The sequence below is a fragment of the Eptesicus fuscus genome, chromosome 16 (genome assembly GCF_027574615.1).
Source record: "Eptesicus fuscus isolate TK198812 chromosome 16, DD_ASM_mEF_20220401, whole genome shotgun sequence".
NCBI lineage: Eukaryota > Metazoa > Chordata > Mammalia > Chiroptera > Vespertilionidae > Eptesicus > Eptesicus fuscus.
This window is the reverse complement of record NC_072488.1, coordinates 37,194,698-37,222,401: the sequence shown is the minus strand read 5'-3', so window position 1 is coordinate 37,222,401 and position 27,704 is coordinate 37,194,698. Positions and strand designations below refer to the sequence as shown.

The 27,704-nt window shown below is 36.6% G+C and overlaps 1 protein-coding gene across 6 annotated transcripts in view; it reads left to right on the top strand.

The window, feature by feature from the left end:
* Positions 1 to 27,704, top strand: part of VPS54 (VPS54 subunit of GARP complex) — a 112,487-nt gene that overhangs the window by 25,228 nt on the left and 59,555 nt on the right. For 4 of the 6 annotated variants that reach the window (XR_008558451.1, XM_054727860.1, XM_054727857.1 and 1 more), the window contains exons 2-7: positions 10,536 to 10,691; positions 12,560 to 12,801; positions 13,701 to 13,779; positions 16,349 to 16,383; positions 18,963 to 19,094; positions 23,956 to 24,341. Coding sequence is in view for 5 of the 6 variants with exons in the window: in XM_054727860.1 (XP_054583835.1) it covers positions 10,556 to 10,691; positions 12,560 to 12,801; positions 13,701 to 13,779; positions 16,349 to 16,383; positions 18,963 to 19,094; positions 23,956 to 24,341 (1,010 nt within the window). In the remaining variant the exon portion in view is untranslated. The remainder of the gene's footprint in view (positions 1 to 10,535; positions 10,692 to 12,559; positions 12,802 to 13,700; positions 13,780 to 16,348; positions 16,384 to 18,962; positions 19,095 to 23,955; positions 24,342 to 27,704) is intronic. The other 2 variants (XM_054727858.1, XM_054727859.1) reach the window with 2 other exon arrangements.

Below are 27,704 nucleotides of genomic sequence, written 5' to 3'. Positions count from 1 at the left end.
TGCTAAAATGCTTATAACACAAAATTGACTGTCTTAATCATTTTAAGTGTTCAGTTCAGTAGTATTAATTTTATTCACATTGTTGTGCATCCAATATCCAGAAGTTTTTCATCTTGCAAAACTGAAACACTATACCCATTAAACAACTTATTTTTTCCTTCCCCTAGTTCCTGACAATTACCATTCTGCTTTCTGTGTCTATGAATTTGACTATAAGCATACCTCGTTTTATTACCCTTTAACTTTATTGTGCTTCACAGATGTTGTGTTTTTTTATAAATCGAAGGCAAGACCTTCCACCAGCAAAAGGATTTTGACTTACTTTATTGTGATATTCGCTTTACTGCAGTGGTCCGGAACTAAACCCATAATATCTCAGAGGTATGCCTGTATTTAATAAAATACCTCATGTAAGTACAATCATACTGTATTTACCTTTTTGTGATTGGCTTTTTCACTTATGATAATGTCCTCAACATTCTTCCATTTTGTAGCATATATCAGAGTTTCATTCCTTCCTAAGGATGAATAATAATATTCCATTGGGTGTGTATGTATCACATTTGTTTATATATTCAACTGTTAATGGATAATTAAAGTTGTTTCCTCCTCTTGGATGTTATGAATAATGTTGCTATGACATAGGGTAAAAATATCTCCTCAAGACCTTGCTTTCAGTTCTTTTTTGTGTATACCCAGAAGTGGAATTGCTGTATCATATGGCAATTCTATTTTTACTTTTTTGAGGAACCACCTCAAAATGGTTCCATAATGGTTTTCCATAATGGTTGTATCATTTTACATTCCCACTAACAGTGCATAAGGGTTCTAGTTTCTCTACATCCTTGCCAAGCCTTGTTATTTTCTGATTTTTTAAAAATATATTTTATTGATTTTTTACAGAGAGGAAGGGAGAGGGATAGAGAGTTAGAAACATAGATGAGAGAGAAACATCGATCAGCTGCCTCCTGCACACTCCCTACTGGATATGTGCCTGCAACCAAGGTACATGCCCTTGACTAGAATCGAACATGGGACCCTTGAGTCCACAGGCCTATGCTCTATCCACTGAGCCAAACCAGTTAGGGCTGATTTTTTTTTTTTAATAGAAGCCATACTGATGGGTGTGAGGTCTGCAGTTCTATTTTTAATGGCAGCACAATCTATTGTTTGGTTGTACTGTAGCTTATTTAACTAATTCCTTATTTAAGGCTGTGGTTCTTTTAACTTCTTTACTCTTAAAAATAATGCTGGGATTATAATTTATTTTTAAAAAAATATGATTTCAGAGAGGAAGGGAGAGGGAGAGAAAGATAGAAACATCAATGATGAGAGATAATCATTGATTAGCTGCCTCCTGCAAGTCCCCTACTGGGGATCAAGCAATCCAGGCATGTACTCCAACCAACCACTGAGCTACACTGGCTGGGCTGGAATTATTTTGTTAATGTTTTTGAGTGTGTGTATGTTCATTTTCTTAGAAGATATAATCTAGAAATGAAATTTAAAGTGACTTTTGAAGGGATTAGAGAGGTAGAAAGATGGTGTGAATATTCCAGGAAAGTCACAGCCTTAAAAAAAGACAAGGAGGCCTCAATAGCATGATGGATTAGAGGGACAATTAGACCACTCTGTCTAGAATTAACATACTTAACTTGTGGGTAATAGGAAATAAGGCTAGAAAGGATGACAAGCATCAGATTGTGGAAAGCCTTGAGTACCAGTCTGGAAGGTAATGGATAATATTAAAAATTTTTGAGCGGAAGTACAATAGAATGAAAACTTTCTAGATTAAATCCTAGAGCAGTGATGGCGAACCTATGACACGCATGTCAACATTGACACACGTAGCCATTTCTGATGACACGCGGCCGCTGAGGCGGCTGCATGCTGAGGATGAAACATTTGCTGCTCCTGAGGATGAAACATTTGCGACTAGAGTCTTGGAGTTCCAAGACTCTAGTCGCAAATGTTTCATCCTCCCCTATTAGACACTCTGTGTCGGAGGTCTGTAGGCCAAAACAACAGAAGTCCGGCACAGAGCGTCTAGTTCTGGGACTTCCAGTTAAGCCAGGATCTTTGCCCTCACTTCCGCCGGTAGAGAGGGAGCAGTGGAACGCAGCGGGGGACGCATCTCTGGGGGCCCTGCCATTACCAGTAACCAAATAACAGTTAACCACAGCAACCATTATCTACTGTTCTGGAGTATCATGGATTTCTGATCCATCATTACTGAGATAAGTGAAGGGGAGGCTGGGAGAGGCGAGGGTTTGTGGCGTGCTATGGGTGCCGTTTCCCACCATTAGAAATAGCGGCAGCCATTTTAATTCACATAAGGAACACCATCTTGCTCCATAGTGCAGACTCCATTTCACCACTATTACTGTTGTGCATCCTTATTAACCCCTATTTCTGCTTATTAACCCTGCCCTTTCCTAAAAGACAGTTATATGCACCATTTTGTGGTTAGTTAGGGTAGTTAACCCCTAATTGCCTGCAGGCCTAACAAGCTATCTATAATTCTATCTTCTGTCACTGCCCCCCTGATGGAGAACCCAAAAAATAAAAAACTAAGGTTAAGTAAAGGAAGTGGTAGTAGCAGTGGCTGACCCTTTCAAGAGACATGGACCGAGATGTATGGCTTTATAGAAAAAAATGGCAGATCATTTTGCGTTCTATGTACTGAAACAGTAGTAAGCAGAACGTGGAATATAAATAGACATTTTGAAACTAATCATTCCCAGCTCTTGGAAAAAAGTGAGGATGAAAGGAAGGAATACATTTCTAGGCAGCTACACCTTTATAAGAGCCAATCTAATTCCATCCTTAAATTTATGAAAGGCTCTACAAATTTAACATCTGCAAGTTTGAGCATTGTTCACTCTATAGCTCAGCATGGAAAAGCGCTCAGTGAGGGAGAATTTATTAAAGAAACTCTCCTAAGATGTGCACCAGTTCTATTTCACGATATGCAGAATAAAGATGCAATTATTAAGAGAATATCTGAGTTACCACTCAGTAGAAATATCATAAAAGACCGAATAATGAGACTGAACACAAACGTACAACATCAATTAAAGAGAGACATAAGGAAGTGTAAATATTTTTCGATCTCTCTTGATGAAACTACTGATGTCACATCACATGCTCAGTTGGCCATTATTGGTCGATATTCTGATGGCCTCACAATGAGAGAAGAGTTGATAAAGTTATTATCAGTGTCAACAAGTAAATCAGGAAGCGAAATATGTAAGGTTGTTATACAAACATTTCGTGACCTAAGCATTGATATCTCTAAAGTTGTGTCAGTGACTACAGCTGGGGTACCAAATATGGTGGGGGAAAAAGTCGGATTTGTCAAATTGTTTACAGAAGCTATTGGACATCCGATTGTGCCTTTTCATTGTATTATCCATCAGGAGGCTTTATGTGCCAAGGCAGGATTCACGGACTTAAACGACTTAATGTCAGTTGTTACCTCTGGCACCCAGAACCCGGGCTTCCCCCTGGCACCCGAAACTTGGGCTTCCCTCGAAGCCCTGGCTTCATCTGGAAGGTTGTCCGGGAGGAAGTCTGGTCTAATTAGCATATTATGCTTTTGTTATTATAGATTGCTTTACTTGGAGGGAGATTTATCCACCAAAATGAGCTCTAGAAGGAATGTTTTTCAAAGTGTGGTCCTACATTTTAACAGGTAACCCAGATGAGTGTTATGCATTGTATTATTTGAGAGGATCTCTTTTGAAGTGTGACACTTCAGTAAAGAGACATTGGCTCATTAAAATTATGCCTCTGGCATGACCACATTCAGTATTTCTTTTTTATTATTAAAAATTGAGCACCCAATATCTCTTTATCAATCTATATAGGCTCATAATGTTTCCACATCTTGAAAGTCTCCATACTCACAGAGCATTGAATGACTTCGATAAGTAAATTTAAAGGATCATGCTGGAAAGCTAATTTAGGTGATAGGAATGTGTAGTAGATAGATAATATCCTAGATTAGGATAAAAGATGGCACATTAGCCTTACATGGTGGTTTCTGAAGGCACAAAAACAAATATTGCAGCCAAGAAAGAGTCCTAAGTTTGTCTTCTGTCCTAATTGTTTGGCTATTGCTGAACTAAGCAAGCTCCCTTACACTGTTCCTTTTCCTTGATACCTTCTCCCAATTATTAGAATCACCCATTCAACCAAGTTGCCCAAACTGGAAAACCCGGGCTAATACCATTTGCTTTGTTTGTTTTCTTCCCTGTGTAATCAGCAAAATAGTTCCATCAGGTTTCCTCATAAATATGTCTCTGATCCACTGCCTCTGTCTAATCCTAGTTCCCAACTTCAGTCTCTCTTTTTCTTAGGCCGCAAAACACTGCAGCTGTCTAAATTAATCCTTCCCACAGCCACCAGAATGGTTCACTTAAAATGAAAGCAAGACCAGGATGCTCCCATGCTTGACATTCTTCACTTTTCCTCCTTCTGTGGAATAAAATCTAAGCCCCCTGCTATGGTATATAAGACCCTCAGTGGTCTGTCCTCTGCCTACTTCTCAGGCCGCCGCGGACAGACCCAGGCCTGACTTCCACAGCACTGGCCACTGCGGACGCAGGCCTGACTGTCGCCACGGACGGCTGAGACCCAGGCCTGACTTCCGCAGTGCCGGCCGGGACCCTAGCCTGGTGTTTGGTCAAGCCTTTGGTCATTTTGGACGTGACGGACCCTGGCTCTTTATTTATTTATATATATATAATATAGATTACAATGTAAAAAGACAGTTTGATAGCTATATTTCAGTATAATTGTCCATTGTAATTTTATATATTAATTATGAATATTATTCTGGGGAGGGGTCTGTAGACTTCACCAGATTGCCATAGGAATCCCCAGGACCAAAAAGCATAACACCTGGTCTAGAGGCTTAATTAGATTAGGTTAAACATTTTGGTGCAAATGTCTCATAGATGATGTTTATTTTATATTGTCTTTTCATAAGTCACATAATATCTAATTGTCTTTCTATTTTTAGTAATTCTAAGTTTGATGACTTAGTTAAGGTGGAGATCTTTCCATTTTAAAGATACATTTTCCCCTTTGCATTGCTAAGTAATCTATAGGGTGATACTTTGACATCAGGTGAATTTTGTTTCTGAAAAACCTTTCACCTAATGGCTTTAGCATACATTGATGATTTTTGCCTGAATTGGATTTTACATTGGGGGTTACAAAACAATGGCTTTCTAATTCAGTCATTCTTTTACATTTATTACTAGCTTTCTGTGCAAAAGAGTTTTTCTTTTCCCACCTCAACCAATCCCTTTCCACCCCCTTTCCTTATCTCTTCCCTCCACTCAGGTATCACTCTGTATTCATTAATTTTTATTTATTCAATGTTATATTCAATTGGCCCTTCCTTTCTTCCTTCATAAGACTCACTTATGTAGGCAACGTCCTAATTTTACATAATCCCTTTAAAGCTAGAGATTGTCCTTTTCATAAGAATTAGGAGAGGTGTAAGAAAAAAAATAGAAAATCTGCAAATGTTTCCTAATTCAGAATCTTAAATGAGTAAATAAAGTGATTCCCCTCCTCCTCCCAGATACAGAAATAACTTATAGGAGTCTAGAAATGTTTTTCTACAAGTTCCTATCTCTCCAAGTATTTCTAGCTTTCTAATATGGCACTTAGGATTTCTTTTTGCTGTAAAAACAACATGAAGGTAAGAAAAATAAATTGAAATTGTAGTGTACTATTGTTGGAATCAATATTTAATTTATCTGACATCAAGCAATGGGTGTTCACTATAAACACATTTTCTATATATTTGCAGCTTACCACTTAAAGTGTCAAAATGTGTTTATTTTAGCCATTTTATTTGATGAAATTAATAAAAAGTTGTCTTTACCAAATGCTTAATATACAGTATTTTATTTCATACAATGTTTCCTATCCTTTAGATATTTCTTCTCTCCTAAATATGCAAATGCTTTTATACAGAAATAACCATACACTTAATGTGTATGGATATAACTGCAGCAAGCCAATGATGCCTTTCAAACCAAGGCCCTAATTAATTTTCCCGGATATTTTCATGATAGTATTCTTTTGTCCCATGGAACTCACCAGACTGCCAAAGAAGTCCACAGGACAAAAAAGCTTGTTGCTCCTTATTGCTTAGAGAACCAACTGTATAGGCTGTGGGTGGGGGGTGTGTGTGTAAATATGCTTTATTTGCCGTTACTTCCCAATGTAAACATTTCACTCTAGCCAAGTCAGTTTCCAACAATCTTATGATTATACCATGTCCCTTAACCTTTATTCATGCTGTTATTTGCTTTCTGTTCAGGGACCATGAGGAAGTTACTTATCTTTCTGTATCTTCTTACTATCTTGTTTCTGATGGTCTCAGTGAATGGTGTAATTGGAAATGTCTCCTTTGCATTAGAAGGAGTGAGACAGATATGCAAGGAAGTCTGGGAAATGTAATTGTTAGTTTTCCACCAAACTGGAGGGGAATTAGAATGGATGAACTTTTTGTCACTGATCCTGGCCTATGTCTCTGCTCTTTTTTCTTCTTATTATTTTTCTATTCACCAGATTTCCTAAATTGGATTTTTTTAAAACTTGTTAAAACACAGCCAACTTTGTAAACAATTAGTCTTATCTCCAATGTGAGGGAACTTTGACTAGGTGATCTTTGAGTCTTGTGTTTATATCCACTTATTTATTCCTTCATTAAAAATATTTATTGAATGCCTGCTATTTGATAGGTATGTTCAGCAATATAAAATTATCCATTCTCTAATAATAGAATATCACATGTTTATCCAAGTTATGTACTACTTCATTTGTAATGTCTTACCTGACACTAGCCTATATTATGTTGCCCACAAATTCTTTCAGCACTTACTAAAAAATGTAGACACAGGTTAACTGGTGTTTTGCTTAGTGTTTTGCTTACTTTATTTATTTTTCCTTTTCTTTTTTTTAAAAAAAATCTTTATTGTTCAGATTATTACAATTGTTTCTCTTTTTTCTCCCCATAGCTCCCTTCCACCCGGTTCCCACCCCCCCCCCCTCTGCCCTTACCCTCACCCCCCCACTGTCCTCATCCATAGGTGTACGATTTTTGTCCAGTCTCTTCCCACACCCCCACACCCCTTTTCCCCCAAGGGATGTCAGTCCACTCCCTTTCTATGCCCCTGATTCGATAATATTCACCAGTTTATTCTGTTCATCAGATTTTTTTATTCACTTGATTTTTAGATTCACTTGTTGATAGATATGTATTTGTTGTTCATAATTTTTATCTTTACCTTTTTCTTCTTCTTCCTCTTCTTAAAGAATACCTTTCAGCATTTCATATAATACTGGTTTGGCGGTGATGAACTCCTTTAGCTTTTTCTTATCTGTGAAGCTCTTTATCTGCCCTTCAATTCTGAATGATAGCTTTGCTGGGTAGAGTAATCTTGGTTGTAGGTTCTTGCTATTCATCACTTTGAATATTTCTTGCCACTCCCGTCTGGCCTGCATAGTTTCTGTTGAGAAATCAGCTGACAATAGCATGGGTGCTCCCTTGTAGGTAACCTACTGTTTTTCTCTTGCTGCTTTTAATATTCTCTCTTTGTCTTTTGCTCTTGGCATTTTGATTATGATGTGTCTTGGTGTGGTCCTCTTTGGATTCCTTTTGTTTGGGGTTCTGTGCGCTTCCTGGACTTGTAAGTCTATTTCTTTCACCAGGTAGGGGAAGTTTTTGGTCATTATTTCTTCAAATAGGTTTTCAGTATCTTGTTCTCTCTCTTCTTCTGGCACCCCAATAATTCTGATGTTGGTACGCTTGAAGTTGTCCCAGAGGCTCCTTACACTATCTTCATATTTTTGGATTCTTTTTTCTTTTTTCTTTTCTGGTTGGGTGTGTTTTGCTTCTTAGTATTTCAAATCTTTGACTTGATTCTTGCGATCCTCTAGTCTGCTGTTGGATCTCTGTATATTATTTTTTATTTCAGTCAGTGTATGCTTAATTTATAATTGGTCCTTTTTCATATTCTCGAGGGTCTTGCTAAATTTACCGGCCTTTTCTAGAAAATTCTTGAAAAACCTTATAACCGTGGTTTTGAACTCTATATCCAGTCCTTTGCTTTCCTCCATTTCTTTCATTTGTGACCTGTTTCTTTGTCTCTGCATTTTGGCTGCTTCCCTGAGTTGATAGAGTGGCTTTGTGTGCTAGGTGTCCTATAGGGCCCAATGGGTCAGCCTCCCCAGTTACCTGAGGTGGACACTCTTGGTGCACCCCTTTGTGGCTGTGTGCACAGTCTTGTTGTAGTTAAGCCTTGATTGTTATTGGTATCACTGGGAGGAATTGACCTTCAGGCCAATTGGCTGTGAGGATCAGCTGTGTCTACACTGGGAGAACTTCTGTGCTGGAGACACCCTTATGAGACAAGACTTGCAAAAGCCTCTGTGCTCAGCTTGGATGGGGCGGAGTCTCAGAGCGGAGCAGACAGCAATGGCTTCCCGTCAGCCCTGCCCTAAGAGGCCCTTGGGTCTCATTGTCCCGCGGTAATCGCTGCAAGCACCTCTGAGAGAAAGCAGCCCTCAAGTTTCGCCCACTGCCAGACAGTCCAGTTTCTCCCTGAATGAGTCTGGGTCCCCAGAGTCTCACCCGGAACTGGAGTTCAGAGCAGTCGGGAGCTTTTGTCTCCCTCCCGATTGAGAAAGCCAGCTGCGTACTCAGTTGCCAGCCCTCTCCGCGCGCGCACCTCCATACCTCTGCCTTCCGCAGTTCCTCTGAGTCTCAGTGTGCTTTTCTCTTTCCTGACAGTCCAGTTTCTCCCCGTATGAGTCTGGGTCCCCAGAGTCTCACCCGGAACTGGAGTTCAGAGCAGTCAGGAGCTTTTGTCTTCCTCCCGATTGAGAAAGTCAGCCACATACTCAGTTGCCAGACCTCTCCGCGCGTGTACCTCTGTACCTCTGCCTTCCGCAGCTCCTCTGAGTCTCAGTGTGCTTTTCTCTTTCCTTCTAGTTGTAGACTTTCCACTCAGCCAGCCTTCCTGTGGTTCTGGATGATGTCCGTTTTGTTTTTTAGTTGTAGTTTTGAAATTGTTGTGCGAGGCAACAGTTTAGGTGTTTACCTATGCCGCCATCTTGGTTTCTCTGCTTAATTTAATTGCAATCACCTTGAAGAGTGATACTTTTATAATCATTTAATATAGTGACAGCCACATAGTAATAATAAATATAATGATACTAACATTTATGAACACAAAGTTTGAGACATGATTTTAAATGGTTCATTTTACATGTATCCATTTCTTTGTTACAAAGTGTTTATGAGATGGGACCTCTTTTCATCCCCATTTTTACAGTAAAGGTAAAGCTCACAAAGGTTAAGTAAATTTCCTCAAGGTTATACTACCGGTACATGAAGCAGTAAGTTCAGAAACCCATGCACTTATCCGTTTTGCTATAATGTATAATTACTATATACTTGTTGAATGAATGGAATGTTTTAATTTATACTGGTTGCAGCTTTGATATTTATTTGCACTTTGGATTAAAGTCTAAGGATAGGTCATTTTGGGGAAGAATACTTTTTAAACAAAGACAAGTAACTTGCTTTGCAAACTAAATAAATATTGAGTGACTCACAATAAAGAGTATTCAAATTGTGTACTTATACTTGGGGATTTTGAATATTGTATCTGTTTTTGAAAGAAAGTTTGTGACATGTATAATACTTATACAGGGTGAAGCAAAAGTAGGTTTACAGTTTTTAGTATGGAAAAAGACATGCAGGTTATGATTATTACAGTCACTTTATTAACTGTATTTTGTGTACTCAGAGCTATAAACCTACTTTTGCCCCACCCTATAGATGTGCCGCAGTCTTTTCCACAGCTAGGGTTCAAGAATCTGGAGAAGGGGCTGCGATGTAAATGAATAAAGAGACTAGACAAGGAATGTAAATTTGGGAGGCATGGGGGTGCAGGGGAGGTTCCACTTTCTAGTGAAGTGGGCTCTCCAAATCTCCAGACCCACGGCTTTTTATTAACACATTTTTCCCTTTAGCAAAGCAGATATACACATCAAAGGTAAGGTTTGGTAAACAGGAAAAGATGATCAGGTTAGGGCAGTGGTCAGCAAAACTGTGGCTCGCGAGCCACATGCGGCTCTTTGGCCCCTTGAGTGTGGCTCTTCCACAAAATATCACGTGCAGGCGCGCACGTACAGTGCGATCGAAACTTCGTGGCCCATGCGCAGAAGTCAGTTTTCGGCTCTCAAAAGAAATTTCAGTCGTTGTACTGTTGATATTTGGCTCTGTTGACTAATGAGTTTGCCGACCACTGGGTTAGGGGAAATGCCTACAGCTATTCAGCAGCAGGTAATAATATGCAGATTATCAGCCCTGCTGAAGCCCCAAGGTCCATCGCTGTCTGATGAACTTCTTGCATAATTATGACCTGCTGGAATTTGCTTCCAGCAAGATGAATTTTGATTTGTGTTAAGTGTCTTGATTATTGTTTCTTATTCATTTTCAGCTGAGTGGTGATTTTATGCAATGGCTTCAAGCCACAGTTCTTCACCAGTGCCTCAAGGAAGCAGCAGTGATGTTTTCATTAAAAAAGAGGTAGATCCGACAAAACACATTCGACCTGTGCAGTCACTGCCAGATGTGTGTCCCAAGGAACCCACAGGTAATGCTGTTGTTTTTTTTTTGAGAATTTATATTAACTGTAAAGGAGTAGACATTTCGTATAGTTATCTAAAAGAGTAAATTTTATGATGTTAAAACTAAAGAGATATAAATAATTGGATGTAAGTAGATTAGGAGATTAGAATATAGTTCTTTTCATGCATTTCCATAAAAGAAGTACTTACATAAACTATTAAAAATATTTTAAAATGTATAGTTCGAAAAGTTCTTTAGTTAAACATAATACAGTCAATCCTCATTATTTGTGGTTTCCATATTTGCAAATTTGCCTACACCTTAACCTTTTGCACTCAGATGTCGAGTGTGATTTTATGCAATGGCTTCAAGCCACAGTGGTTAGCATCGGTAGCAGAGGGTTAAAAATTATTTGTAACCCCCAAATCTATATTTGTGGCACTTTTGTGGTCATTTGCAAACATGCAGAGAGGAGTGAAAAATTTAAATTATCCAATGTATATATTCCACCTGAGGTTGAACAAGGCAACGCTCTGCCTTATTGTTTCAGCTATCATGGTGTAAACAAGTGTTCTTTTTGTGGTCTATTTAGTGCTACTTTTTTTTGCATTTTTGTGTATCTTGTTGGTGATTTTGCTTTTTAAAATATTCTCAAACATAGTGCTGAAGTGTTTTCTATTATTCCTAAGTATAAGAAAGCTGTAATATGCCTTATGAGGAAAATATACATGTCATATAAGCTTCATTCAGGTATGAGTTATAGTTCAGTGTTAATTACGGACAGTATTTGTTATATATTAAATATATAGTAAGTATATATAACTGTATATTAAATATATAGTACATAATGTGCTTTTAAATAGACACATGCATGTGATTTTGTATTGATCAGGTGATGAAAATGTTGTGACCATAAAGACTTGCAGGAATCTAACTTGTATTTTCACTAGGGTCAGTGTTTCAGTATTTGCTAATTAAGTGTTCAGTGACTTTCTAGAACAGAACTACTGTGAATAATAAAAATCAACTATATTTTTCTTTCCTCTATGGTTAATGCCACAGCAGTATTTATGTTATCTAATTATAAGCAAAAATAAAAAATAAAAAAAATGGAACTAGTACTGTCTGCCATAGTACAATAGAAAAAAGCTCTACTTATGGAAAAAAACTGGAATATTAAAGGATAGAAGATATTCAATTGAAGGTAGAAAAGTTTCTATGTTGAAAAAAGATAAATTGTACAGCAAGGAAAGGAATTAATGAAAGACTTTCTTTACCATTTACCCTACCCAGTGACTACAGTTCTCAAATTTTGCATCTTTGATCTTATACAGGTTTTTTTCTTCCTTCAGCAATTGATGCTGAAAGCTCAAGTTTATTTCATCTGATTGATTTTTATTAAAACACTAGAGGCCTGGTGCACGAAATTCATGCAATCGGGGGTCCCTCAACCCGGACTGTGCCCTCTCGCAGTCTGGGAGCCCTCGGGAGATGTCCGACTGCTGCTCCCCATGGGCCTAAGCTGTCAGTTGGACATTCTTAGCGTTGCCAGGGAGGTGGGAGAGGCTCCTGCCACTGCCGCTGCGCTTGTCAGCCGTGAGCCCAGCCCAGGGCTTCTGGCTGAGTGGCGCTCCCCCTATGGGAGCGCACTGACCACCAGGGGGCAGCTCCTGTGTTGAGTGTCTGTCCCCTGGTGGTCAGTGTGCATCATAGCGATTGGTCGTTCTGTTGTTCGATCTTTTTGCATATTAGCCTTTTATTATATAGGACTTGCCATAGAAGAGAGAGTGTAGTTGCTTTGTATAATGTAGAATCTAAACATTTTTATTTTTCTAGGGTATACCTTCAAACATAGAACTTACTTTACAGAGTTTTCTTATTTATTTTTTGCAGGTGATTCACACAGTTTATGTGTTGCCCCATCTCTAGTTACAGATCAACACAAATGGACTATATATCATTCCAAAGTAAATCTCCCAGCAGCGTTAAATGATCCTAGATTAGCAAAAAGAGAATCTGACTTCTTCACAAAAACATGGGGATTGGACTTTGTGGACACTGAAGTCATACCTTCATTCTACCTCCCACAGATCAGCAAGGAACATTTTACAGTATATCAACAGGAAATCTCTCAGGTAACATCTAATCTTGAAGTTAGTTATAGTCAGGTCAAAAGTAATTTATAATGGATTTTTACCAGTAGTCTTTGAGGAATCTATGTTATTTTTTGTTCATATACATTCTGTACTGGGTTGTATTTAATTCTTTGCATAGATTTATGTAAATATATTTTTCTTACTCTAGTGATTTTTCAGAATGACATAATCCTGTTAATGCTAAGATTCAATATGAAACCTGCCCTACCTACCAAGGAAAAAATGGTTTTTATTAGACCTGTAAAGCCCAGACTATTTGTGAGGTTTAAGAAATGGACTAATAGGGATTCTCATTCATTGTGGGTAGGGATGCAAAATGCACAGCCTCTTTTGAAAGACAGTTCAGAACTACTATCAGAATTCTGAACACTCTTGGCCCAGTGTTTTTTTCTTACCACACTCCACTTTCCCATGTGTCCTATTTATGGTACCTCTGAAAAGATAACAGTGTTGTTAGTAGTTATCTAATCTGAAATTAGAATGGAATTATTTTTCTTTACTCAGAGAGAAGGTGTCAGTAATTGCTTATCTTAGGTATATCAGTTTTCAAATTTTCTTCCTTGCTTTTAAAAATTATTTTCTTAATTGATTTCTGTCATATAAGTAAGGATTTTTCATTTGCTTTCCCACTTCATTCCAAATTTGTGGACATTTTCCTAATTATGTGAAATGGGATAAGTATAAGTAAATAGGTATTCATACATCTCAGTGATATTTAGTTTATTAAGCATACTTACTATTTGTATTTAAGTTCAAATGCTAGTGATTTAAAAATCATAGAACTAATTTTATATCTTCTGTTGTGAAACATTTTAATGCTTTGAATATTTGTATTGCCACACAGCATCGATTACATTATTTAATTGTCCTTTTATTAGAGAGAGAAGATTCACGAAAGATGCAAGAACATTTGTCCTCCTAAAGATACCTTTGACAGGACTCTCTTACATAGTCATGGTATGAATATATGCTATTTGTAGATAATACGTAGATGAATATGTGAAATTTGTATAAGAGAATAATATTAATGAACAAAATCTTAACTTGGGGACCTTTTTGGCTGTCATACTTATAATTTTTCTTTCTAGTAAAATTTTTATAGCTTACTGTTAAAATCTTTTCTAAAAGCTTTAAGAGAAAATTCTTGGGTCTGGTGATAGTGTTGTCTTCAATTCAACAAATACTTATGTAATATCTGTGTGCTTGATACTTTGCTTGTTGCTTAAAAAATAGATGAATTAGAAATGGTCCCTGTCCTCAAGAAGCTGATGGTCTCCTGAGTAAGGTTAAATAAATAAACCAAAAAATTGCAGCACTGTATATCAAGTAATAAGTTCAGCATGACAAGATTGTATACAGCTCCTAACTTAGCTTAGAAGATTTCCTAGAGTTGATGATGATTGCCTGTGTTTTAAACTAGCTATTGAGAAATATTTATCTGTGAAAGGCATTCCAGGAAGAAGGAATAGTTTGTATAAAGCCATAGAGTCAAGAACCAGATGAAATCAGATTTATGGTTATACATTTCACTGTGTGGATAATAAGTTTTTGGATGATATAACTGGAGTCAAGGAGACAGTTGGAAGCTATTGCAATAATACAAGTGAGAAATCATGTGGCCCCAATTCACAGTTATAATGAAGATGGAGAGGATATTAGGCCTTTGAGCGATTGAGGCATAGGTTTCGGTGGTCAGTTAGTTGTTGGTAATGGGACAAGTTGATTCAAGGATGACTCCCCAGTTTCTTGCTTGGGCAGCTGGCTAGGTGAGGTGCAATTCAGTGAGTTAGCCAATATAAGAGGAGAAATTCTGGAGGAGATAGAGGCTGGTTTAATTGCAGTTTTGCAAACATGTTTGGTATGTAACTGGGAGCTCAGGAAAGAGATCTGGGCTGGAGATGTAGGTATAGTAGACATTATCATAGACAGTATGCTAGGCAGTATCATGGTAGTTGAATCCAAGGGCATGGATGGGATAACCCAGGAAGGATGTGAATAGTGGGAAGAAAATAACTGATAATAGAACACTAGGAAGCTGTCACATTTAAGGGGCAGATAGAAAATTAGGCACTTGTGAAGGAGACTATAAAGAAGTAGAGAGATAAGAGAGTCAACCAAGAGAGAGTTCCACCTTTGATAATTTCAAAGAAGTGAGAATAATTAGTCTACATTGTCACAGCACTTCAGTTTGCATACTGAGAAGTCTTCATGGATTAAGCAATTTAGGAGATCTTAGGGAGAGCATTTAAACTGGAGCTGTGGTTACAGAAACCTCAACACTATATATTAAAGTGTGAGTACAAGAGAAAGAAATGGAGAGTGTGTATGTAACTTGAAGATTTGAGATACAGGATATTGAATACAGAGGGAATAGAGTGGAAGAATGTTTTTGCATGGCCAGGACTAGATGAGGCAAGAGAGGCATTTGCATAACCATGAAAGTGAGTGCTTTTTAAAATTTTGCACCCAAGGTTCTCTTGCCTCAATCTAGTCTGGGCCCTATGTTTTGTCTTTTTCTTTCTCTCCTCTCCCTTCCTCTCCCCCTCTTCCTCCTTTCCTTTCCCTTCTCCTCCCTCTCTCTCTTTCTTTTTTTTAATGAAACACGTTTATATGCAGAGAGGAAAATGCTCTTAGAAGGAGAAAGAGGTTGAAGATATGGAGAGAGGCAGTTGTAATTGAAGTAAGCTCACAGAAGAGGCAGGAGGGAATGGGTTACTTTCGGAAAGGAGGGTATCTTGCCTGAGGTCTTACTGGTGAGATGAAGGAAAAGTAGGTTCAATTACAGATAATTTTTATTTCATTTTATCAATTTTAGAGAGAGCAGAAAGGAGAGAGATAGAAACATCCATGAGAGAGACACATCAGTTGGCTGCCTCCTACATGCCCCCCACTGGGGATCAAGCCTGCCACCTGCAACCCGGGAATGTGCTCTGCTCTGACTGGAATCCAACCAGGGACCTCTTGGTTCATGGGTCAACGCTCAACTACTGAGCCACACCAGATGGGCACAGATAAATTTGTAGATGATACAAACTAAAATGTATAAGAAGAAAGTAAATATATTTAAAAATATCTTTGATCAGAAGAAATTCTGGAAGGGATGGTGGATATTTTGAAGAATTAAAAAACAATATTCCTATTTTAGAATTTAATTTTTTCTTAAAACTACATAGCATGCCAAACTTAATCTCACCAAAACATGGTAAGATTAACTTTCTGTGTAGCTAATCATTATAGACTAATTCATTGTAGACTAATCATTCTTACTTAAAATTTATTAAGTTGTTTTATTGCTAGTATACAGTTGATTAAAATTATTTGCACATATGCCGTATTCAGTGCCTTGTATACTGTTAGGGATGCAGGAGGTGCTTAATAGATACTTGTTGAACAAAGAAACTTATGTGGTTATTTGGCTGTGACCTAGTATAGTATTGAATCTTGTCAAAGTATATTTTATGGAAATAAAATGAAAACAAGTTTAAAAAATCAAGTTCTCCTTTCCCCCTCCCCCTTTTTTTAATAGATAAATCCAGGACAGATCTGGAGCAAGTACCTAAGGTAACAAAGCTTAAAAAATGAGAATACTGCTTTTTAATATTTGATCTTTAATTTTGCCTTTAAGAAGCTTTCATTTAGCTGTTTTCTGACACTAAGATCACTTTGCCTCTTCTGTAACTTTGTTACATTACTTCCTTCTCTCTTTTCATCATCAATCTCTTCATCATCAAAACTTACAAATATGTTTAAGTCTCTCCATTCTCAAAGAATAATTTTGTTGATCTTACTCTCCCTTCAAATTATTAAAAGACATTTCCTTTAGAAGAAAACATTTGTAGAAATGTGTAATAGATAAGGTTTTTTTTTTGTTTTTTTTCTGGGAAAAGAATCCATTGCATTCATCAGATTCTCAAAGGAGTCTGTGGTAATTGCTCTTTAGGGTGAGAAGAGATAGACAGACAAAAACAAAAAGGGCAGTCATTTTTAAAATTCTTTGATTCCTATAAAATAAATTTCAAACCCTGTAATTTAAGGTCCTTAATTATTCATTTCCATTCGTAGTTACACTCTTAACTTTTGCCTCCTAATCTTTACACATCTTTTACTTCAGTCAGACTCTTTTGTTGACTCCATTCTTAAACTGCTCCTGAACCCAGACAGAAACTTTCCATCATCTCCCTATAGCTAATCCTTTACATTCTTTTGCTTAACTGGCAACTTTACATGAATACATTTCTCCCCAACTGAAGATAATTTGCCCCTTTGCTGAATTTGCATAGCATTTTATCTAGATCCCAGCCTTCCCTTTCAAGGCATTTGTCATTCTTCCTCTTATAAGATACTTATGTATATATTTTATCATATGCCTTGGACTAAAGATCGTTGAGATTAGTACCTCTGTAATAATTTATTTTTGTTTTCTCTTAGTGCGTAGTATAAGAGTTAAACAACCAGTAAATACTTATTAAATGAATCAATGCTTTCAATAATACTAAAGCAGTGACTAGAAAATATACTCATGTCCCTAGATTTTCCCTATCACATTCATAACAATTTTTGCATAAAGATAAAACGAATCAGTAAATAGAATAAAATATAGAAATTAATGAAGTAATTAACTGATTAAAGCATGTTTTTTGCCTTATGGGGATACAAAGAATAATAATTATAAATCCAATCTTAGAGGAACATATTTCAGGAGGGGATATATATATATATATATATATATAAAGTAAATAATTTTTGGTGAAGTAGAGATAAATAAGTGTACATGGTATATTTGTGTTCAGAGATGGGGTGATTAATCTCTGTGTCATACACAGGGACATGTTTGCCCCTTTGATTGGATTGAATTCTCTAGGAAGATAGGCAAGAGCATTCTAGGCCAAAAATACATGTATACTTAAGCATAAGAGGATATGGAAGATTGTTGAATACTGCTCAAATTTAACTTGTAAATAGTGGCAAGGTAAAAAGAGGTAAGTGGGTCCAAAAGCTGAAGGACTCAATGCCATTCTAAAAAGCTTGGTCTGTGGGTCATGGGACTCTATTAAGAGATTTAAACAGAGAAGTTAATTCAGTTATACTTGCATTTTAAAGGGATATCTAACAGCAATATAGTGGATAGATCAGGGAAGGACATCATTAAGTGTCCATTTACTGTAATCCAGAGATAATGAAGAGCTGCATTGATGAAATGCTGTGGAGATAGAGGAATGAAGGGATTCAAGCAATATTTAGGAAATATAATGAATACTACTTAGTACTCAAATGGATGTAATATGTAAGAGAAAAGGAGTTGGCTTTTCATGAAATTGAATTTGTTATGATTTTAAATTTTAGTGTATGTCTAATCTAAAAAACAATTTTGAAAGAAATTTTAGGAGAAAGAAATATAAGCATAGAGAAATTGATATCTGGCATTTAAAACACACACACACACTACCTCCCTTTGGTATGTGCCCAGTGGGAGTACATTAGTGCATTTGATGAAGTTGTAATGGAATGATCATCTCCATTTGCCGGGGCTGACCAGCAGCCCCTGAATGACGGTTGGACAGATTACTCAGACACAGTTTGACAGTGAAAGAGAGGGCTAAGGGGCCCCTGGCTTTAGTGGCCAGGGCAGCCTCTATTGCCTGCCTCGTTAGGCCTTTATTGGAATTTTTATCTTTAGATGCAATCAGTAGGATGAATAATCTTGTGAGGACACATGTTTACATTGTACTCTAGGCAAGGGCATCCAGGGATTAAGCATAAGGATTCCAGTAAACACCCCGGGGGTCTGCATATGCACAGACTTGCTTGGAAAGGTCAAGGAATAATTAGGGGCGCCATCTTCGACACTCCCCTAAGTCTCCCCTAAGTCGAATTCCGATAAACAGGGCAGGCGGCCTAATACACATCCATTGGTTAAGGCAAAAAAACATTTTTCTATCTTTCATGAGAATGTTTACCTAGATGAGATTTTACTTATACATTTTTCTATAGATTTTATGTAAATAACATGTTATCACTTGCTTTTGCTGTTTATGCTTAAGATCCAAATTAATTATTGTTTAATGCTCTATGATTTTAGAAGAGATAACGAATGTAAAGAAAATGTTTTTCTAATCGAGAGAAATGAATTTTTTTGATAGATTTTTATGAAACCAGATTTTGCCTTGGACGATTCTTTAACTTTTAATTCAGTTTTACCATGGTCTCATTTTAATACTGCTGGTGGAAAAGGAAATCGTGATGCAGCTTCCTCAAAGTTGCTACAAGAAAAGGTATTTTTCTTTTTTACTTTTTCCACGTAGAAAATTTTATTCTAGTTAAGTGGTGCTACTTGGCATGGGTTCAGATTTAGTTACTTAATAAGCATTATTTCTTTTAATTTCATTTTGTTGTTATTGATAATTATAAGCCTTCGAATATTTACTGAAAAAGTAATAGTATTTTGATTCAATTGAATATATGTTGTGCTGGTGAAAAAAAAAAGCTTATTGTTTGAGTGCTTATTATTTGAAACAGCAGTTGATAGAATTTCAGTCAAAAGGGTATATAGATAACATGCGTAATTATAATTGCTTTACACTTATCCCAAGCAGTATATTGCCAATTTTTATATTCTGTATGATTTAAAACACAAAAAATAAGCTTTTCCTGAGGTACTATTTGTCCTCATTTACACAGTAAGGGTTATTATTATTATTTTAAATATGTTTTTATTGATTTTCGAGAGAGGGGAAGGGAGACATAGAGAGATAGAAACATCGATGAGAGAGAAATATCAATCGGTTGCCAACTTTACACCCCCTACTGGGGATGGAGCCCGAAACCCAGGCATGTGCCCAGACCAGAAATCAAACTCGTGACCTCTTGGTTCATGTTCTGCACTCATCCGCTGAGCCACCCTGCTGGGGAGTAAGGATTATTATTTTAAAGCAAAACCATCATATCAATATTCATAAATGTTTTTAGCTTTACAAAGCCTAGTCTTTTGCATATTATTACTCAGCAGTTTTTAATTTTTTTACAGTGTTCTATATTTTAGAAGCCAACATCTTGAACATCATTTTAAATGTAGAACTTAAAAAATATCTTAACTCACATATCAAAAATGTAAAGACCTTTGATATCTGTGTTGTTTGTTTGTTTGTCTTTGCACTCAGTTTAGAGCTTTCCTAAAACTGACTGTGGTTCTTAAACTGAAAAGAAAGCATTTTCTTATAGTCTAGTGACATCTCTTGGCAGTATGAAAGCTTCTCCAGGAAGATGTTTTAATAAATTAGGTTCAGTCCTCAGTAACTGAAGAAAGGTCTAACTTGGGGAGGATAAGAGAAGAAATGTAGGAAAAGAATCATGACTATTCCTTTTCTTACAGTTTTATTGGGATGATCACTTAGTAAATTACATAATGACTAATCACTGGGGTATACACCTGCAACTAATAAAATGTATGCCAACTGTAATTGAAAAATAAAAATGATTTAAAAATGAAAAAATATTTAACTTTTTGCTTTGGCAGTATTTGCACTTACAAAGATTTTCCTTTCACTTACAAAGATTTTCCTTGAATAAGAACAGATTCATAAATCTGATGGGTTTATGGGCATAGGCTCACTCCAGACCACTTTTTTACATTCCAAGTATGTATCCTGATAAAATAAAACCTTAAAAGAAAAAAACAACAAAAGCTAATAAAAACCTCATTGATTATATAAATATTTTTTAGGAATACTTTAAAAATTGTTTTCTTTAAAGAATTTTAATAAGAAATTAATTATGAAAATATGCCTTTTGAAAAGAGTAGGTCAATGGAATATTGATAAGTTGTTGAAATCTTTGAAATTCAAATGAAACAATTTTCTCATGCTAAATTCATACTAAATGCTTAAAGTGACTAAAGTAATGGAATTTTTTTTTTTTTTTTGCTAAGTTGCAAAATCAGGTTTGTTACATTTATATTCTGACTCCTTTTTATTCTGCTCTGTTCTTAGAAAATTAATGGAAGACAGAATTCTAAGAGAGCAGTTTCAAACTCACTTTATGATTGACATCAGCTGTTTTATCTTGCTTGCTTTAAAGAGAGGGTATGCTACAACCAGGGTCAGAGAAGTTTGCTGGCTTGCAATGAGATAAGGCGTTTGCAGTAGAATGTAAATTATTGCACTGCTTCCTTCATTAATCAAGCTTTTTTTTTTTTTTTAAATAGTGCAATGGGCTTAGTGATATAGTTGATTTACTTTCTAGTGAAGTTCATTGTTTTGTCACAGACTTGCTAAACAGTTCACAGACTGGCAGCAGCATACAAACTGCCTTTTGCATAACACTGTCCTAAAGGAGTTGCCCATGCTTCATTTACTGTTCTGAAAATTGAGTCCATTTTAGCTTGCAATGTACCTTTGTCTCCAATATTGGTTTTTAGGTAAATAAGTGAACCAGCTGTATTGAAGATGAAAAGAATAATAACTGAAGGGTATAAATGCAAGAAACTTCAACTGTGGGATAATTTCTTGTTTGTAACCTATTTTATCTATACCAGGTGTACTGGTTAATAATGTGGATTTTTTCAATAAATGGAGTTACACATATGTTGATATATATATATGCGATTTGATATGTATGCTATTTTGTTGTATTGACAGCAGGCTTCAAAACTTCATATGTCAAATTTGCTGTAGGTGTTAACATCATAGATATTTTTACACTTAAAAATGTCAAATTTCGTGCCAAAAAAGACATTTGTGGGAAGTTATAATTCATTATTTTGAAGAAAAGTGCTGCTGAATACTTTGGGAAGCTTATGGTGAACATGCTCCATCTCAAGATACTTGTGAATGCTGGTTTAAATGCTTTAAAAGTGATGATTTCAATGTGAAAGGCAAAGAATGTCCAGGTCAACCAAAAAAGTTTGAAGACCAACAATTACAAGCATTATTGGATGAAGATGCATGTCAGACTCAAAAACAACTTGCAGAAAGATTAAACGTTGCTCAGCAAACAATTTCCGATCATTTACAAGCAATGGGAAAGATTTTAAAGGAAGGAAAATGGAAAGCCGAAAAGTCATCAGTAAAATGTTGCTTCAGCGGCATGAAAGAGAGCCTTTTTGCATCGAATTGTGACTGGTGATGAAAAGTGGATTTATTTTGAGAATCCCAAATGCACAAAATAATGGGTTGATCCAGGTCAATCATCAACATTGACTGCAAGGCCTAATTGCTTCGGAAAGAAGACAATGCTCTGCCTTTGGTGGGATCAGGAAGGTGTGGTATTATGAGCTTCTAAAACCAGGTGAAACTGTTATTACTGATCGCTACTGACAACTAATAATCAATTTGAACCACACTTTGATCGTGAAATGACCAGAATGGGCCAGAAGACATGGCAAAGTAATTTTGCTTCATGATAATGCACCATCACACACTTCAAAACCAGTTAAAGACATGTTAAAAGATCTTGCCTGGGAAGTATTAACCCACCTGCCGTATTCACCAGACCTTGCTCCTTCAGATTACCAGTTGTTCCTATCGATGGCACAAACACTTTCTGAGCGGCACTTCAAAACGTATGAAGAAGTGGAAAACTGGGTCTCTGAATTGTCTGCCTCAAAGCAAGAAAAGTTCTATTGGACAGTATCCACAAATTACCTGAAAGATTGGGTAACATTACTTTGAATAAAGCACTTAGGATGTTTCTCTTGAAATTATCGTGTTTTCTTTGATTACAAAATCCGAATTATTAACTGGTACACCTAGTAATAAAATCGTAATATGCTAATTAGACCGGACATCCTTCCAGATGCCCTTCCAGACGAAGCCAGGGCTGCAAGGGAAGCCCGGTCCTGGGTGCCAGAGGGAAGCTGGTGCCAGCAGCCGGGGGAAGGAAGGCCTACTCTTGCATGAATTTTGTGCATCGGGCCTCCAGTATTATAATAAATTACTGAAGGAGCCTTACTGAAGATACTGTGATCCTGCATGATATTAAAGATACAGGCTAGGTGACCAAATATCTCCTCCAATCTAAGAGTCCTAAGTGTTGAAAGTTCATTAACCCTTTATGAATTCTCCTGAGATGATCAGAAATAATGCTTAAATTTTTGCTATAGGTTGAAGAACCTACAAGTAAGAAAGTGGGAGAGAAATGGAAAGGCATATGCAGTTAGAAAGGAAGAAAAGACAACTCAAGTTTTAGGAGTCCATATTTGAAATTAGAAAACATTTTTAATTTTTCTAATTTTTTTAGAGTAACATTAATTTCTATATTAATCTAGGAATTCATCTTGGTAGTATTATAAAAATATATATGAATTATTTAAGGTATTTGTTAACCTTTTAAGAAGAAAAGACATTGGAAATAAACTGAGAATTACAAATTGCTAATAATTTTTGAGATGTGAAATAAGCAGCCTTGAAAAAAAATCCAAATAATTTTAGTACTTTTTATAATTTGTGACTGGACCACCAATCAGTCTTTTATGAGTTCTTTAGCATTTCAAGGCAGCATGGTATATAGTATAAACAACTTTAGCTTTTGAGTCAGACAGACCTGGGTTCAAATTTTAGTTTTGCCACTTAGTAACCACATGACTATTCAAGCACTGTAATGCCTCTGAGCCTCAGTTTCCTCATCTGTAAAATGAGAATAATAATACCTTTATTACAAGACTGTTAAAATTAGAAAATTATGTATATAATATATCAGTGCCTGGTACATAGAAGGAGGAGGTCAATAAGTATTAACTATAATCATCTTTTAGTCAGGTAAGTGATTTGTATGTTAGTGATGAAAATGATGTCTGGGGTTTAAGGAGCTCATTCTCTCTCAGATATTAGAACTTGTGAAACTAGATTATAATTTGAGATGACTGTGATGTACTTTTACTTTTTAGAAAGAGGTTAGTGTTTCAAGGGCAGTAAATCACCTTCTTCTACTCTGTTGTCTTACATTTTATTAATCTTTGGGCTATATCTTTACCTCTCTTCCATTTTGTTATGTCTAATACCAAGGATCCCATAAGCAAACAGTTCACCCAAGGGGATTAAAATACATGTAGAAATCTTGTATCATTTTCAGGAAGTATTTGGATAGTCAAGGAAGGTATACTTATAATACTCCATGATTTTTTTCTCCTTCCCTCTCAAGCTGAGCCATTACCTGGATATTGTGGAAGTAAACATTGCTCACCAGATCTCTCTACGTTCGGAAGCATTTTTTCATGCAATGACCTCTCAACACGAATTGCAGGACTACCTCAAGAAAACTTCCCAGGCTGTAAAAATGCTTCGAGATAAAATTGCACAGATTGATAAAGTAATGTGTGAAGGATCACTACACATTTTAAGACTGGCTCTTAGCAGAAATAATTGTGTTAAAGTGTACAATAAACTGAAGTTAATGGCCACTGTACACCAGACTCAACCTACAGTACAGGTGTTGTTATCCGCTTCTGAATTTGTTGGAGCATTGGACTTAATATCAACAACGCAAGAGGTTCTACAGCAGGAACTTCAGGGCATTCACAGCTTCCGGTATGTCAATTAAGTAAACCATTAGAAATAATGTTAGAAAATTTTAAAGTATAAATTTTAGTGTGTAAGGTTAGCTGAAGAAATGTATGTTTAAAGTTACATGGTTATTTTTTCTTCCAGATCTGTTTAGTAATGTTATCATTCTGATATTTTATTCTTAGCTTAAACAAACAAAACTCATAAGGATCAATATTTATAGGGACATTTGGATGAAGAAGCGAAATTACGTTTTCTAGTAGATGAAATAAATGAAAGGCCAATTACAACTTTGAAAATAACGTTTTGGAAATATTGAAATAATTTTTTGTCAATAGTATCAAGGTAGCAGAAGAAATACCAATATATCTAAAATTAAGTTCCTTTTTAAAGCTTTTGACTAGATTTTTAATTTAATAATTAAATTTTATTTCTGATTTTCATTGTTTATCACATTACAAAAAATTCCACATGGTGTTGGAAAAGACCCAGTTTTTTCTGTTTTTATTTTGAAACTACCTTTAAGTTTAGGGTTTTAGTTATTTTACGTGAGAACATGGCAAAATGTTTAATTTATAGATAGACCCATTGCAAGCCACAAAATTTTTAATTCAGTTAAGCAGGCTTGCAGTGTCCTTATGGAAGTTTCTATTTACTGGGAAACCCATCCAAACCTTACACTTCTGTGTAACTACAAAGAAGTTTTATGGAAGATACTAGAGGCCCGGTGCATGAAAATTCATGCACTGGAGTGGGGGTCCCTCAGCCCGTTCTGCCCCCTCTCACAGTCCAGGAGCCCTCACGGGTGGGAGGTGACCCGGCAATCAGGAGAAGGTGACGCCTCATCACATCTCTTCTGTTGCCACTTCTGGCAGCGCAAGCCTCGGCTAGCCCTAGTTACCTGAGCCTCAGGCGGCCCTGGGCGGCTGGGCAGCTGCTATCCGAGGCTTGCCTGTGCCTCAGGCCAGCCCTGGGAGGCTGGGCAGCTGTCATCCGAGGCTTGCCTGAGCCTCGGGCCGGCCCTTGGCAGCTGGGCAGCTGCCATCTGAGGCTTGCCTGCGCCTTGGGCCAGCCCTGGGGAGCTGGGGAGCTGATGTAATGCTGGATCCAATTTGCTAGAATTTTGTTGAGGATTTTGGCATCTATGTTCATGAGGGATATTGGCCTGTAATCCTCTTTTTTTGTATTGTTTTTATCTGGTTTTGGGATTAGGGTAATGCTAGCTTCATAGAAGGAGCTTGGAAGTGTTCCTTCCTCTTGAATTTTCTGGAAGAGTCTGAAGAGGATAGGTTTTAGTTCTTCTTTGAATGTTTGGTAAAACTCCCCTGTGAAGCCGTCGTGCCCCGGGCTTTTGTTTGCTGGAAAATTTTTGATTACTGCTTCAATTTCATTGGTAGCTATTGGCCTATTCAGGTATGTTTTTTTTTATTCTTCCTGATTGAGTTTGGAAGCTTGTATTTTTCTAGGAATATATCCATTTCCTTTAGGTTGTCTAGTTTGTTAGAATAGAGTTGTTCATAGTATTTTTTAAATAATTTTTTGTATTTCTATGGGGTCTGTTGTTATTTCGCCTCTTTCATTTCTGATTTTATTTATTTGGGTCCTGTCTCTTTGCTTCTTGGTGAGCCTGGCTAGAGGCTCATCAATCTTGTTTATCCTTTCAAAGAACCAGCTCTTTGTTTCATTGACCTTTTGTATTTTTTTGGGGGTCTCTATGTCATTTATTATTTGTGCTCTTATCTTTATTATCTTCTTCCTTCTGTTCACTCCATGTTTTTCTTGTTGCTCTCTTTCTAATTCTTTAAGTTGTAGAGTTAGATAATTTATTACCATTTTTTCTTGTTTTTTTGAGGTAGGCCTGTAGAGCTATAAACTTCCCTCTCAGGACTGCTTTCACTGTGTCCCATAGATTTTGGATTGTTGTGTTTTCATTGTCATTTGTTTCCATTGATGTTTTTTATTTCTTCTTTGATCTCTCTGGTAACCCAATCATTGTTTAATAGCATGCTATTCAGCTTCCAAGTGTTTGATTTTTTTGGATTGTTTTTATTGTAGTTTATTTCTAATATTATGCCATTGTGGTCTGAGAAGATGCTTGAGATGATTTCAATCTTCTTGAATTTGGATAGTGACCCAATATGCCTGTGACCCAATATGTGGTCTGTCTTTGAAAATGTCCCATGTGCACTTGAGAAAAACATACATTCCGTGGCTTTGGGGTGAAATGTTCTAAATGTTCTAAAAATGTTCTAAATGTTCTAAGTCCATCTGATCTAGTGTATCATTTAGGATTGCTATTTCTTTGCTGACGTTTTGTCTAGAGGATTTATCCAGTGCTGTCAGTGGGATTTTAAAGTCCCCTACTATAATTGTATTGTTGTCGATCTTTCCCTTGATATCTTCCAGGACTTTTTTTATGTATTTGGGTGCTCCTGCATTGGGTGCATATATGTTTACCAGGATTATATCCTCTTGTTGTATTGATCCCTTTAGTATTATGAAGTGGCCTTCCTTATCTCTTGTTATGGCCTTCACTTTGAGGTCTATTTTGTCAAATATAAGTATTGCTATACCAGCTTTTTTTTCATTTCTATTTGCCTAAAAGATATTTTTTCCATCCCTTCACTTTCAGTCTGTGTGAGTCCCTTGCTCTGAGGTGGGTCTCTTGTAGACAGCATATATATGGGTCATGTTTTTTTTTTATCCATTCAGCCACTCGATGTCTTTTGATTGGAGCATTTAGTCCATTTACGTTTAAAGTTATTGATAGGTACTTGTTTGTAGCCATTTTTATTTTTTGTGCCTGTGTTCCTTCTTCCCTTTTTATTTCTTCTTTTTACAGCAGTCCCTTTAGCATTTTTTGCATTGCTGCCTTTTTTGTCTGTGAAGCTCCTTATTTCCCCTTCAATTTTGAATGATAGCCTTGCTGGATAGAGTATTCTTGGATTCAGTCCCTTGCTTTGCATCACTTTTTAAATTTCTTTTCATTCCTTTCTGGCCTGATGTGTTTCTGTTGAGAAATCATTTGATAATCTAATGGGAGATCCCTTGTACGTAATTTTCTGTCTCTCCCTTGTAGCCTTTAAGATTCTCTTTGTCCTGAATGTTTGCCATCATAATTACGACATGTCTTGGTTTGGGTCTTTTCGGGTTCATATTGTTTGGGACTCTCTGTGCTTGTGTGACTTTTTTCTTCCCCAGATCAGGGAAGTTTTCTGACATTATTTCTTCAAATTGGTTTTCTAACCCTTGTTCCTCTTCTTGTCGTTCTGGCACCTCTATTATTCATATGTTGCTTTGTTTCATGTTGTCCCAAAGCTCCCTTAGGCTCTCCTCCTGTCTTTCAATTATTTTTCTCCAATTGCAGTTCAAATTTGGGTGTCTTTT